Raw genomic sequence first — 13,918 nt, 5'->3', positions numbered from 1 at the left:
TGTTGTCCCTGAGAATCTTTGCATAAGTGTGCATATCAGTGTCATGTTCGAGATCTTCAGAATCGTGGTAGATATTGGAGAGAGTCACCTGATGAAAACAAACAAGCAAAAATGGATGGTCTGTATCGAAAGAGATGTGTACATAGGTCTGTACGGAGTTTGAGGGCCCGCCTGGTTCCAAAGTCGGATGCAGTCGGATTATTTTATATAGGGCGCTTTGTGTCACACATATTCAATGTATTGCTAGGTGAGATCTCATATTTTCAAAAGTGGCGACATCAGTGTATTCTACTATGCTTTGAACATACTTCATATTGTGTGTGTGTGTGTGTGTGTGTGTGTGTGTGTTTGTGTGCAAGGGCAGTTACAAAGGGTTGCCATGGTTTCTTGAAGATAATCCAGTTGAAGTGGAGAAGAAGAAGCTGCAGCTGGAACAGTTTGTGTGTTTGTGATTGCCTCATCATTGTACGTTGTGAAGGTCTTGGCAGCACAGGAATATATATAGTCAGTAATGTGTTTTATCAATGGTGGTTGTACATGTAGATCACCTTTGTCCAAGTGGCATTTCATGTTCATTGAAGCCTGGACCTTGAGGCATATCGGAAGAAAATCAGTGCAGTTTATAGTAGACAAGGTTAAGTGCATGCCATGCTACAGACAGACAGACACACATGCACACACCTACACTAAATTTATGAATTGTGTCCTTGGCTTGAATGCTGTCATTTAAATACATCTGTATGCATGTTGTACATGAGCCTGGCTAAGTTTGAATGAAATATATCTAAAATGCAGACTGGTTTCAATCCGCCTGTTTTCACCTGACATTGTATGTGACAACTGTAGTCATCATTGTGAAGTTTAATGCCAAATTTGTCTTTATTAGGTTGTCTGATTGAAGGAAATGATTTAAAGGATAGGTTCAGATCATATGAATGCTTCTTTCAGTAAATACATTGTGATCATTCAGTGCTTTTTCACTTGTGTTCTGTAATGTGTGTCTTGGATGTACACTCTCTTTCATTGCACAGAATGTCAGCGAATATATATTGCACTGTACTTGGTGCATAGATATAACTTGGGGCCCTGCATCGTAGAAATGTATGCAGCAGTTGCTTGCCGAGAATTCTCGGCCCCTGCTCCAACTTGACCCATCAGAATAGAGGATTAGATGATTAGAGATTTGTTGCAATGTGTAGCAAATGATTGCTATGTTTTACGTTGTGGAGACTAGCTTTCAGTCATGTACCTCCAAGTCCTCAAGAATTCACTTCATCTTCATTTTATTTTTTAATCCTTGTTTTATGTGACTGCGTCTCACATTTGGGCCAAACAATATGCTTTCTAGCGGTTCTGGATTTGATTTGAATCGGTCTTTTTGTTTTTATACTTCGTGTACATTTTTGTTTTGATTTGTTTTGTTTGAAATGCCTTTCTCTGCTTTATGATGCTGATTTTGATTTCAAGGAATTGTGTTGCAAATATTGTGTTGTGTATTTTTATTTATTTATACAGTATGTTGATTTCCAAACAGGCATTAAATGCTGGCAAATGCTGAACTGTACGTCTTGTGTCCTTTGTCTCATTTGCTGTAGATACACTTATCCGTACAGATTCACAGTCGAGTAGCTCACGGCTGCATGTACATTGGTATAACCAAGTAGTTACAGACAAACTGGTGGCTTCAATCTGGATTGATAGCGCATACAGATGCCTACAGGCATATAATAATGGCAGGGCCCTCTGGTAGAGCAGTGGCAACACTGAAGAGGCTACCCTGGATAGATAAGACATCGCATGTACAATGTACTTTGTTGTGGTTGTTGTTATTGTTGTTTGTTGGTTGCTGCTGCTGCTGTTGCTGTTGTTGTTATTATTATTACAGAGTATATATCACAGACAAAGATATGAGAATGAACTCCTTGTAAACTTGCCAACATCCATTTTTATAACCCAGGGTACAGGGCTAAAATTAAAAACAAACAATTTAACAAAATGCCTAATTTTTAGTTGTAAACTGGGGTACCACACACCGCATCAAATGTCGAGAATGCTTGATCTAGTCATTGGCAGATTTCTACTTCCTTCGTTCACTTTAAACCCTATTTCTTTTCTGTTTTCATAGCTTCATATCTACATAATACACTGTAGAGACTCTGATAGCATGTAGGACTATGCCTCTCTCATGTTTGTTTGTTTTGTTTTTCAAACTAAAAACACTAATGCCTGTTCACCCCAACTAGGCCGGGGGGGGGGGCCCTCCGAGGCCCCCCCCTCAATGTTCCGCGCGACATATCGCAATCGCAAAAAGCTATTGCCATGACGTTTCATGACTTTTTTCTTTCGAGTCTCCCGCATCTTTTGACACCAAATTTGCAACGCCCGGGCACGAGGTTCCGAAGTTACGCATAAATATGTACATGCATGTCAGACCAAAAATTGCTCAAAAACGTGAATTCGTGTACAATTTCAATGCAAACTATGCTTACAGGCAAATTTCACAAAAGCATGATTATTTGGGTGTTTTATTGATTAAAGTCAATGAAAAACATATTTTCTTGTTCGGAGCGATGTCGCAGACAAATTTCATCGAAAAAACAGAGAAATACATAAGAAATTCAAAAAACAGTAAAATACTTAAGAATTTTTTCTGATATCACAATTTTTTAAAATTACATTTGCTAAGGACACTAAAAACAATATTTACACAAAAAATGTGCCTGTTTTGAGCTCATTTTGTGATTCATACCATCATGCATCATTATGCATAAATTGTGAAAAATTAACTTAAAGGTATTTCAGATTACATCATAGGCAATGTGTGTGCCAATTTTTGTTGCGATTGCGCGGTCAACGGCCGAGATCTAGAGGGGGGGCCTGGGAGGCCCCCCCCCCCCCCCCCCCCCCCCCCCCCCCCCCCCCCCCCGGCTCTATCAACTACATTGTACCTAAATAGCCCGGCCTAGTTAGGGTTAAACAGTGCCTTTACTGTGCGCTGAGAGTGATTGACACTAAGGAGGGTTTTGGTTAATTTCGACCGACTTATGCCACAGCATTTAAGCCCTTACGACCCAAATAAAGTGTTGAATACAACCACTTCGGAAAGAACTTACTCAACATTTTTTTTTTTTTTTTTTGGTCTTCCTTTTTTAACACATGGTTGATTCTTGTTCAATAAGAACAGCAAACAGCTGTTAATTTTTATATAAACAACTATTTAAAGGGATCGTATAGTTTTGGTTGAGCCTTAACTTCAGGTTTTTATCATTTTTTGGTGAGATAGTGAGAAACCTCTTATGAAATATGAAAGAGCATGTAATTCCAAGAGGGATTCAATGTTTATTTGATGAAAATTGGTTTTGAAATGGTCGAGATATTCAAAACAGAGCGATCCTAATAAAGTGTGGGACCCACACTTTATTACGATCGTTTTGTTTTACTTTGTTTTTGGATGTTTCAGCTATTCCAAACCCGATTTTCATCAAATAAACTTTGAATTCCTCTTAAAATGGTATGCTCTGTACTATTTCATAAGTGTTTTCTTGGTATCTCGCAAAAAAGTTAAAGCCCAATTTTCATCTCCACCAATACTGTACTACCCCTTTAAACTTAAAATTAACAGAAAACAAAATGATGCCCCCTGAACCCAAATGGGAGGAGCTTTTGTAAAAAGGAAGGTACATCGTCACAATTACTTGTACTGGTTTACACTTTGGTAGTTTTTTTTTTTTCTGGCTTATCAGTGAACATGTGACTTTCATACTCTCCTTCCACATCGATAACAGCAAATATCCAAAACACTTTTTTTTTTCTTCTGACTTTAAAACCCAGGAGGTACTAAGTAAGCTCGCCTGGGCCCCCTTTCATAAAAAAGTTGATATGATAACAACTCTTGCTGGAATGTCAATTGTCATGGTAACGACAAGAATCCAGCTTCCTGATTGGCTGTTGCTATAGGAAGTTGTCATTCTAGCAAGAGTTGACATCGTAACATCTTTTATGAAACGGGCCCAGGTCACCTCCTTGCTCAAACTAAACAAAAACTGACTTTTCAAACAGCAGCAGCAACATTGACAACACACACACACACACACACACACACACACACATTTAAGAGAGGAACCAAGAGTACTTGCTCTTTTTGTAAGGATACATGTACAAAATTTTAATTTCACATCTCTCTTTTTTTTATACAAGGAAAAAAAAGAAGAAATGATTTTCAGTACAAATGCCTAGGGGGATCACCTCCGTGAAAGGAGATTATCTATTACATATCTGCATTTTACAGACACATACTCTGGACAGGAAATATTTTTATATTTACAATATATATGCAAAAAAAGAAATGAATGCAAATTCAAATGTTTAAATCAGTTCCTATACCAACAGTTCATATCTGCACACTCATTCATATATACTTGTTTCTTCTATGCTGTGTTCTCGATATACATGGTAACCAAAAATATGAATAACACAACAAAATTGAATACAATTTTTTCAATAAATAGTGGAACCACACCGCTACAGAATATCAAGAGAGCCACTGCCTTTTACTTTGACACAGTTGTGATTTGTGCAACTCATCTTTCTTTATGAAGTTGGGACGTGTGGAATCGAGAAATATGAGCATAACCACAATATGCAAAATGACATTCCATTCCACAACTATCATATGCAATAAAAGAGGAATGAATAGGGGAAAAAACAGAAGAATGAATACCCAATCTACAATTTTAACTAATACCTTTCATAGCATTACCAGGAAAGATGTATTCTGAATCTGCAAGTGAATAGAGAAATACACGTTGGTCCTTGTCGCAGTGTCTCATAATTACACAGTACCTTCGGTACCTTAAGTGTGACATCATAGCCATTCGTTGCCATGGAAACTGATTCTACGCAACCCGACTTAGCCTGAATATCTGCAAACACAACGGTTGCTAACCATGCTCGTTTCCAGACCGCCCGCCCTGAGCCTTGTGAAAGGATAACCTGTTTGTATACCAGCACTGAGCTACCAGGTACAATATTAACACAAGACTGTGACATCATTACTTTTGTACCCTGATTGGCCTTTTCTCAAGTGAAAACGAAGAAAAAAATAAGAAGCAATCTCATGCCGTGGGCCTCTGCGAGGAAACAACCTCAAAGCGCTCATATTGAGCGGGGCGGAGGTGAGTTTATGGAGTACAGGGTGTGTCAGCAGCTGGAGAAATGTTTCTCTTCTGCTCATCTTTGCAGTGTGGACAGCAGGGTATACGAACATGCAGGTTTCTCTCTGTGGTTTACATTGGTCCTACTCATGATCCACAGTACACTATTTAAGTGAAGTGATGTGAAATGTATACACTATGGCTTCATACATGTCATGTCTGAATACCGCCTACAGGTTGACACCCCCCCCCCCCCAAAAAAAAAAAAAAATCAAAAAACAAAAACAAAAACAAACCAAAACAATTCACACAAGATCTGATTGCTACCTTGGAAAAAACAACTTTTGAATACCTAATTTTTGTACATGAATGCTACAAATTATTGTCCAGATGTTGTTTTTTTCTTTTATGACATACATTTTGAAGTATTCATCAAATACTGAGCATGCTCACTTACGTAGACTTTTAATAGGTACATATGAAATTGAAATCTGTTAATAGTCTCTGATTGGTGGACACTCACACACAAAATTGATAATGGTTTTACTCCAGAGCTTTTACAGATAATTAAATTTTTGCATTGCCCCTTGGAGGCTTAACGCAGTTTAGCAGAAAGAGTATAACACCGGTTCCCCCCCCCCCCCTCAAAATTTCCATTACAGTTCATGCAAAATGGCATCGTTACACCTACAAATATCAAACAATATGTTGGATACTTGCTAATAACTGCTGGTGAAAAAGCAAGGGTATTTTTTTTTTTTTTTTCCCCATACAAATTCATAAATCCCTATTTCCCCTTGGCCTATCACGTCAACATGTAAGCCAAGAAATGCATGGAGGCCAATATTGGGTTAACATTTTGAGTATATATCATAATTTCATTGGTGGGTGCTAGTACTGTCAAAAAGCTACAAAAAGGACTTGACTCCATACAATCATCACTTTAATCATTAAGAAAAAAAAAAGGGAAAAAGAAGAAGAAACCTAAAGACTCAATGTCTCTCTGGCGCTCTCTGGACATGATATATACGGAGCTGAACAAGAGAAACAGATTTAACAGGGCTGCAGAATTTTCTTCACATAGCAGTCTCTCGTGCAAATGCTCAATACAATTCTGTAGTCAGAATATACTTGACAAATAAAAAAAAACACGTCGCTAAAGGTGAGAATGAGAGGGGTCGGACACCTCCTCTCTCTCTCTCTAACACACAAACATCGTACTGAGGATTCTTTTATACACTCTGGTGTGCTAATACTATTTCATCGTTTGCTGGAGATGAATTGAGGTGGTTCGCCACTTATATGTGTCATCGTCCTCATCAATATCACTAGCCACGCAGAGTGGCTTACATTTTGCATGTTTAATGGAGGGAAACGCCATCTAGCTATGGCTCGCAAAAAATGTGACGGCACACTCGCCGCCACACGTTTTTACAGTTTTGTGTGAACCATTCATATACAACAAATTCACACAGCCATATAAATACCTTTAAATTCTTCTCTTGTTACCTGCAGGACATGAACAAATGTACAAAAATAATGGAAACTTTCGTTTGCTACAAAACACTTGCATTTCCATGTATCTCCTGTTTCTTCACACCTTTCTATACATGTAAGAGTACTGGCAAGTTTGGAGGGATATATAATAATATTATATATATGTATATATACATATATGTATGTGTGTGTGTGTGTGTGTGTGTGTGTGTGTGTATGTGCAAATATAGAAAACAGAGGACAATGTATGAAGGAAATCACACAATCTTCAAATATCAAAGACTTTATGCCTACAGGTCCAATGCATACACACAATTCCACCTACCAAGAACAGACTGAAAAAAATAAAAAAAATAAATAAATGTACGAACGGCCTGGAATTGACCTCGGTTGACCCCTATGTTGTAAGAATGCACCTTGCTTAGTGTAATCGCTGCTACAAGCGGCTCCCGACACCAAAGCCCACCTATCGAAGTCTGTGTCACGGAACAGTACACTGTTAGAAACACAATAGGCATTGTTCTGAATGGTCCATTATTGCCATAATACCACACACACATTCTAAATTGTGCATACCTGCAAATCTTAAGGCAACAAAACCGAAAGTTGACCACATAGGTTATGGCATCTAAATAACATGGATTTGAACAAATCAAGAGTTTTTTCTTTTCAACCACTAGTTATTATTTCCTGAAAATGAAATCTTCTCAAATCCTTTAAACTTAAATAATGAACAACACATGTCACCTACATTGAATGAGAATGCTGCCATCACTTGCAATCTTGTGGTCCTGTTCCAGTTTGGGGCAGAAGGAGACTGCACAATCACAACCTTGTGCCCGAATATTCCGAGGACTTGAGTGTAAAAAATATACTCATTTCAAGATGTGACAAATGATATTCCTGCCTGGACAAAGGACGGTGAATTTGCCTTGTCCCACTCACATTCCATAGCACAGATTTGAAGCTGAAAGCTGTTATAGAAATTCCCTCTCTGCTACAAGCAACTAGCACCTGCCCAGTTCACATTTCAAAATAAAGATATGAAGTTTTAAGTTAGGAAATTCTCTCTCTGATACAGGTGAACAGCCCCTGTACCATTCATATTTCAAAACAATGATTTAAAGCTCACAACTAAGAAATTCCCTCTTTGATACAGGTGAATAGCACCTGGTCCCGTTCATTTAAAAAAAAAAAAAAATTGAAGCTCTAAGCTAAGAAATTAACTCTTTAATACATGTGGATAGTGTCTGTCCTATTCACATTTTGATACAAAGATTTGGAGCTTGATACTAAGAAATAACTCTCTGATACAGTTTGACAGCACCTGTCCCATTCACATTTCAAAACATAGATCTTAAGCTGCAACGCACAAGTTCCTTCCCCTGGTACAGGCGGCTTACTCCCGTCCTGTGTACATGGAAGCAAGATGGGTGACCCAGTGAGCATATCTTTGGTTTGTATGAAATGCCCCCAGGCATTACCCTCTCCACTTCTTTTTTTCCCATCATGTTAACCTTCTATAAGCACCCTCCTAGGAATACATAGCACCGACTCAAGATTCAACATGTGTCACACATATCAGAGCAACAAAATAAGAAACGAGGAAAAGTGAAAATGACCACAAAAAAAAAGAAAAGAAATTATGAGTGTGAATTTGCAGCAGTTAGGAGGGCACCAAAGGACGTTTAACAACTCGAAGTTGAAGCAATAGCTACGACGACATACATTCTTGGTTAATTTGTTGTTTTGTCAAGCTTCTGGGCATGTCTATCTTATGATGCTCCACCAGCCTAGAATGCACATGGGGCCAGTCTTTGTAAAAATTCCCCATCCACCTGATAAGAAGAAATCTAGCTTGGATATTTCTGAAGTGTCACATACAATACTAGCAATATACCCTTTATTGGCTAGATGGGGAAAAGTGTGCATATTCACTGCAAAGTCATATCCATCCTTTGTTCTATCTTGTCGCAGGATCGGAACATAACCGCATCACACATGTCGCCTGCCTTCATGGACTGCCAAACTTTGGTTTCGGCGCATTGCGGAGCAAACACTTCTGGAGGGAGGAAGACGCGTAGTGCAGCCTCGGTGAACTCGAAGGGGTAGGTTGGCGCAGATGCGATTCATTCCCAGACGCGAGCTGGCGCGGAGTGGAGGGGGTATTGGGTCCGTACCCGTCAGACACATTGCGACATCACAGGGCTCTGGGAAATTCAGACGTCATCTCTCCTGAAAGCAGGGACGCATGGGAGGGAGGGGGCGAGTTCTTCCCTCACAAGCTCTTTAGGCTTCGTCACGTTTCCATGACAACATAACGCACCTGTCATGTGTGGAGAAGAGGAGAATCACACACACACACATGCCTCCTTGAAGGGTGATGATTTCTTGACAGGTTTCGTTGTTTACATGCACCCACTACGCCGCTGTCAATGACACACACTTTAACAGACTTATCGTCAGCAGAGGTGGCACTAAAGCTAGACCTCTTGCTGTTCATTCAAATTACTGAAAAAAAAAAGCAGAAGAGAGAAACGTCTCTGAACTGGAAGCATATTTTGTTCACACAAAGTTGTTCAAACGTCCTCTATACAGAAACGTCTTCCCAATACCACTTCTCCTCCCGAGTTCTCATCTGCAAGTTCTTCATCCCTTCTTTCAAAGTATCTTTTCTCTTTTGGGGGTTCATTGTAGTACTTTAGCACCAATCAGCGATGTAGTTGAAATCCTTAAAACACTCCTGCTCCTTGTCGGTCAGCGGCCTCGGGTCCTTGGCTGGCGTCAGGACCGGGTGCTCTGATGTGAACTCCTCATCAAAGTTACTCACGTCCTCCGCGTTTTTCTAGAAGGCAAAAACACAATAAAGAAAAGATGTAAGAGATCACTGTCCCATCACAAAAATTGATATTTCTACCACATGCTTGATGATCTACTTTGAATTGAATGTGAAGAATTTGACAAGATTTCATAATCAATTCATCTAAAAAATCCTGCTACATTACCATAGCACTTTTATTTTTTTTGAAAGTGAATTTCGATGTAACAATTTATCAAGTGTTGAAGGGTCAGATGCCTGATGATCACAATAAAAAAATGGATGGGAACGCTTTCGTCTTGTATCATCAAAATTTAGCTTTTAATCATTCTAGCATATTCCTATATAAATTTTTAGTTGCCTAATGCTTTGAAAATCATGACTATAGCTCTGAAAAAATATAAGTCATCATCATTGTCACCACCTGCTTCATACATTCATCATCAACATCATCATCATCATCATCAATATCATCATCACCATCATCGATATAATCATCATCACTACCATCATAATAATAATAATCATCATCACCAACAACACCACCACCACCACCATCATCATCATCATCATCACCATCATCCTAATCAATATCATCATCATTACAACAGCAGCAAAGATTCATAGCACTCTTTAAAAAGAGGATGCACTACAATGTACGAGGAGGGAGATGCTTACGATCTTGGGGACAAACGGTGGTGTTACCCGTCTCATCAGTAGGTCATCCCAGTTCATACTCTATCGGTGGAAAAAAAAACAACCAAACACATATAAACAAAATGAATAAATGATCAATGATTAGTGCACACGGATGACATGATTACTGATGCAGGTATATAATATAATGCACAGTCACAAGAAGTTTGAGGATGATGAAAGTGTGGGAACACACTGAACAAATTTCATCATCAGGTGTAAACTGAGGGGCAAGAAATATGAGCATTACATTGCAGCAAGTAATTAAACATAATTGAAGTGTGTGTCCCCTGTTACTTCTATTAGCTTTGAAATTGAGAAGTTTGTGCCTGTTGTTTTCCTCATACTGCTGCTGGTAGCTTTTGAGGCAGATTCAAGTAGAGTACTTTTCTTCACACACGTCTGATAAATTACATTTCATATATGGGGACACAACCACTGGTTTATGACTGAAATACCAATAGCATTTTCATATCATTCCCAAGTAGATTACACAAAGGCTGAAATATGTTTTGAAACAACCAATCCCCAGCATTGTGAAGGAAGCTAATATGGAGAACTAGAGTTTTGAACATGTATAACTCATCCCCCCTCCCCAAACTTGACTATCAGGTGACCCTATGGTCACTCTCTCACCTTGAAGAATGCCTGACCCTTGATGTCCTCAGCATCTCGCTGGCTTGACCCGAGTCTCCTCATCGGGTTTCTCCTCAGTAACTGCGAAATCGAGCAGAGATGAAGGGAATCACATTTGCGAAATCAAAACCATGCTCTCACACTAGACAGATTAGCCTATAATCGAGGCGGAGGGTGCAGCTATTGTCTTTGCTGTAACGCTATCAACGTCTGATGCGGTGAGATTATTGTCTTTGCAAAAGCAGTTACTAGTGGTGTGAGAGAGAACCTAGTTGAACCTAGTCTATTTTTTTAGCTACTTTTAATGTCCATATGCATGAGTAAAATTCCAGTGAAAGTGTGGTTTTTGTTTTCTTCTTGCATTTACTCACCCTCCTCATGATGGCGATGGCCTCGGTGGAGAGGAACCTCGGATACCGCACCTCATCGTTGACGATGCTGTCGAACACCTCCTCCTCATCATCCCCTGGGAACGGAGACTGCAAACAAAGGAAGCAAAATGACATTTTAACCCTTTCTGTGCCAAGAACTTTGGACAATGTGTAAAGGGTTATGGGGTCTTCTGTGCCGATCTGCACTCAAAAGCATGCAAAGGGTTAATTGATAACCCAATGCTATGGATCAGACACGTTCATTTCATTCATTCTCTGCTACCACTCCACTCACTCATTTCTTGCTTGTTTCATTTTCCTTTCCAAGAAAAACAGAGATGAACCTTTTGACTCATACAGAGACGCAAACTCTGCACAAAAGCTGTGATATTATGGGCTTTCTCATACAACATATTTTGTTGCATCAAATCCTAATTGTTACCTATGATTACGAGTGAGTTATCGTTAAAGGGTTTAAAGGAAATATCAAACTGAAAATTCTTTACAGAGCAAATCATTCTTTTTTACCTCCATTCATTCATTTCCTCACTCATTCATTTAACTATTAATTTATTCACTGACATTTTTGACTACTGATTCCGTTGGTGACTTATCCGTTCCTCCATCAAACACTTATTCATGTACCTGGTATTCACCTACTCATTCAACTATTCCGTCACTTACTCAATCACTCACTCCCCTTATTACTAAATCACTCATTCATTCACTCACTAATTCATCGATCCATTGAATCATTGATATTATATAGTAAGTGAGTTGGGGGGGGGGGGGGGGGGTGGAATTTGCTCCTACCTCTCCAACCAGCATCTCAAATATGAGCACCCCAAGGCCCCACCAGTCCACGGCCCGAGTGTAGTACGGCTCCGTCAGCACCTCGGGGGCCAGAAACTCGGGCGTCCCGCAGAAGGTGCTGGTCCTGTCCCCGTAGCCCATGCCCTCCTTGCAGAGCCCAAAGTCGGCGATCTTCAGGAACCCGTCCTGATCAAGCAGGAGATTGTCCAGCTTGAGGTCCCTGTGGAAGACACAGAATTGTTGGAGGGAAGAGAAAAATATTGAATTCTTGGCCACTCTACATTACCTGCATTCTGAAACATCTATTTCTTCTGTAGTGCATACAGATGACTCTCGTTATTACGAAGTCCTAGGGACCAGCAGTTTTCCTTTTTTACATCAAAATTTTGTTATAGCTGAACAAATGATGTATGTACAGATATAGAGATAATAATTTTGGGACCTGGATTTTGTTATAGCTGTGCTTGTTCTAGCGGGAGCACACTGTACGTTCGCACACAAAGCTGAAACTGTTATTGTATAGCCTCTTCTACTTCAGGAGTGAAACACAAGTTTCAAAATGCTAGTTGTGACCAAAGCTGTGATAAATTGGACCCCTTTATATGTGGCTCAAACACTAATGGAACTCACCTGTACACAATCTTATTTTCATGTAAATATTGCAAGCCCAGGACGACACATGCTGAGTAGAATCTGCAAATGGTTGAGAAGAAAAAGGGGGTAAATGCAAAGGTGTTATTAGGCACTCTCCGGAGACAAAGAGTCTAGTGTGACCGTTAAAATCTACGGTCCCACTTGAATACTGCCAAAACGATTACAAGATGATTTCACCACTGCAAGCTATTACGAACCACTAAGTGTTGTTGCTAAGAACCATTCTTGCCATGAATCACTGTCCATCATCACAGTTTTGAATAGCTTGGTTACCACCTCCCAAACACTCTGGGAATTCATCTGAAGTGTGGTCCATATACCAATGGATGAGGAAATAGCAATAACTGCATGTCGAGGTTTCGACATTGTCCAAGTCATTCCAGGTACCAAATCATCCATTTATTGTAGTTTTCATGTAAGCTGAGGTTTCATGGCACAAAAAGGTCTCACTCACCCCTAAGAAAAGGAGTAGGAACTTGTGTGATATCAATTTGTTCTGCAAACAAACTACAAAAGAGTTATTACATTTAGAAAAGAAAAGAAATCTGTTGTGAGTAGATGTTTAACTTCTTGACAAACATACACTCCCATAGTTTTGCATGAGCAATGGGACGGCATGTACTAGAATTTATTGCCATGATATAACACTCGCCGTTCAACAGCTGAGATTTCACAGAATACTTACAACTTGTGATTTCGAAACATGTAAAACATGTCACATGATACTGATTACATCACATTTGAATAATATGTTGTGGGATCTGTTCAGAATGAACTCATCCCCACAAAATCTCCTACTATGCCCGGTTACTGCACTCACACTGTCCTCGTCTCAGAGAAGACGTCATTGTGTATGTGCATCATGAGGTCTCCGCCCATGGCGTACTCCATAACGAAGCAGGCGTGATGCGCCGTCTGGAAGCAGGCGAAGAGGTTGACTAAGAACGGGTGCCGGATAGAGTTGGCCGCCTCAAATATCCGCTTCTCACACATCAAGCTTCGAAAATAACATAACAAAATTGGTGAGGAGTCACATCACAAAATATACCGACTTAAACACTGTTCAGTATTTCTGGATCAATTTCGTGTGGCAACTACAGAAGCCCTTTAACTCTAATCAGGCTGGGGGGGGGGGGGGCAGAATCCGCCCCCTCCGACGTTTCGCGCAATATCTTCCCAGCGCGATAAGCTCCTGCCGCGATGTTTCATGACTTTTTTCTTTCAAGTATCGCGCAACTTTTGAGACCAAAATTGTTGTGCCCGCGCGTACCGTTTTGACG

General features: G+C 39.8%; 1 protein-coding gene across 1 annotated transcript in view; it reads right to left on the bottom strand.

The window, feature by feature from the left end:
- Window positions 1-7,597: 7,597 nt before the first annotated feature.
- Window positions 7,598-13,918, bottom strand: part of LOC139744065 (serine/threonine-protein kinase N2-like) — a 65,981-nt gene continuing 59,660 nt past the window's right edge. Inside the window, exons 11-17 of the mRNA XM_071654523.1 lie at window positions 13,459-13,635; window positions 12,615-12,677; window positions 11,985-12,204; window positions 11,172-11,279; window positions 10,801-10,881; window positions 10,147-10,206; window positions 7,598-9,495 (exon numbers count right to left, since the gene is read on the bottom strand). Coding sequence (XP_071510624.1) covers window positions 9,352-9,495; window positions 10,147-10,206; window positions 10,801-10,881; window positions 11,172-11,279; window positions 11,985-12,204; window positions 12,615-12,677; window positions 13,459-13,635 — 853 coding nt within the window. The 3' untranslated portion in view covers window positions 7,598-9,351. The remainder of the gene's footprint in view (window positions 9,496-10,146; window positions 10,207-10,800; window positions 10,882-11,171; window positions 11,280-11,984; window positions 12,205-12,614; window positions 12,678-13,458; window positions 13,636-13,918) is intronic.

Source organism: Diadema antillarum, unplaced genomic scaffold, assembly GCF_040938485.1.
Source record: "Diadema antillarum isolate AM-2024a unplaced genomic scaffold, OU_Dant_1.0 scf00000035, whole genome shotgun sequence".
In the NCBI taxonomy this organism is placed as follows: domain Eukaryota; kingdom Metazoa; phylum Echinodermata; class Echinoidea; order Diadematoida; family Diadematidae; genus Diadema; species Diadema antillarum.
Note: the sequence above shows the minus strand (reverse complement) of the source record. Positions and strands in the feature narration are given on the sequence as shown.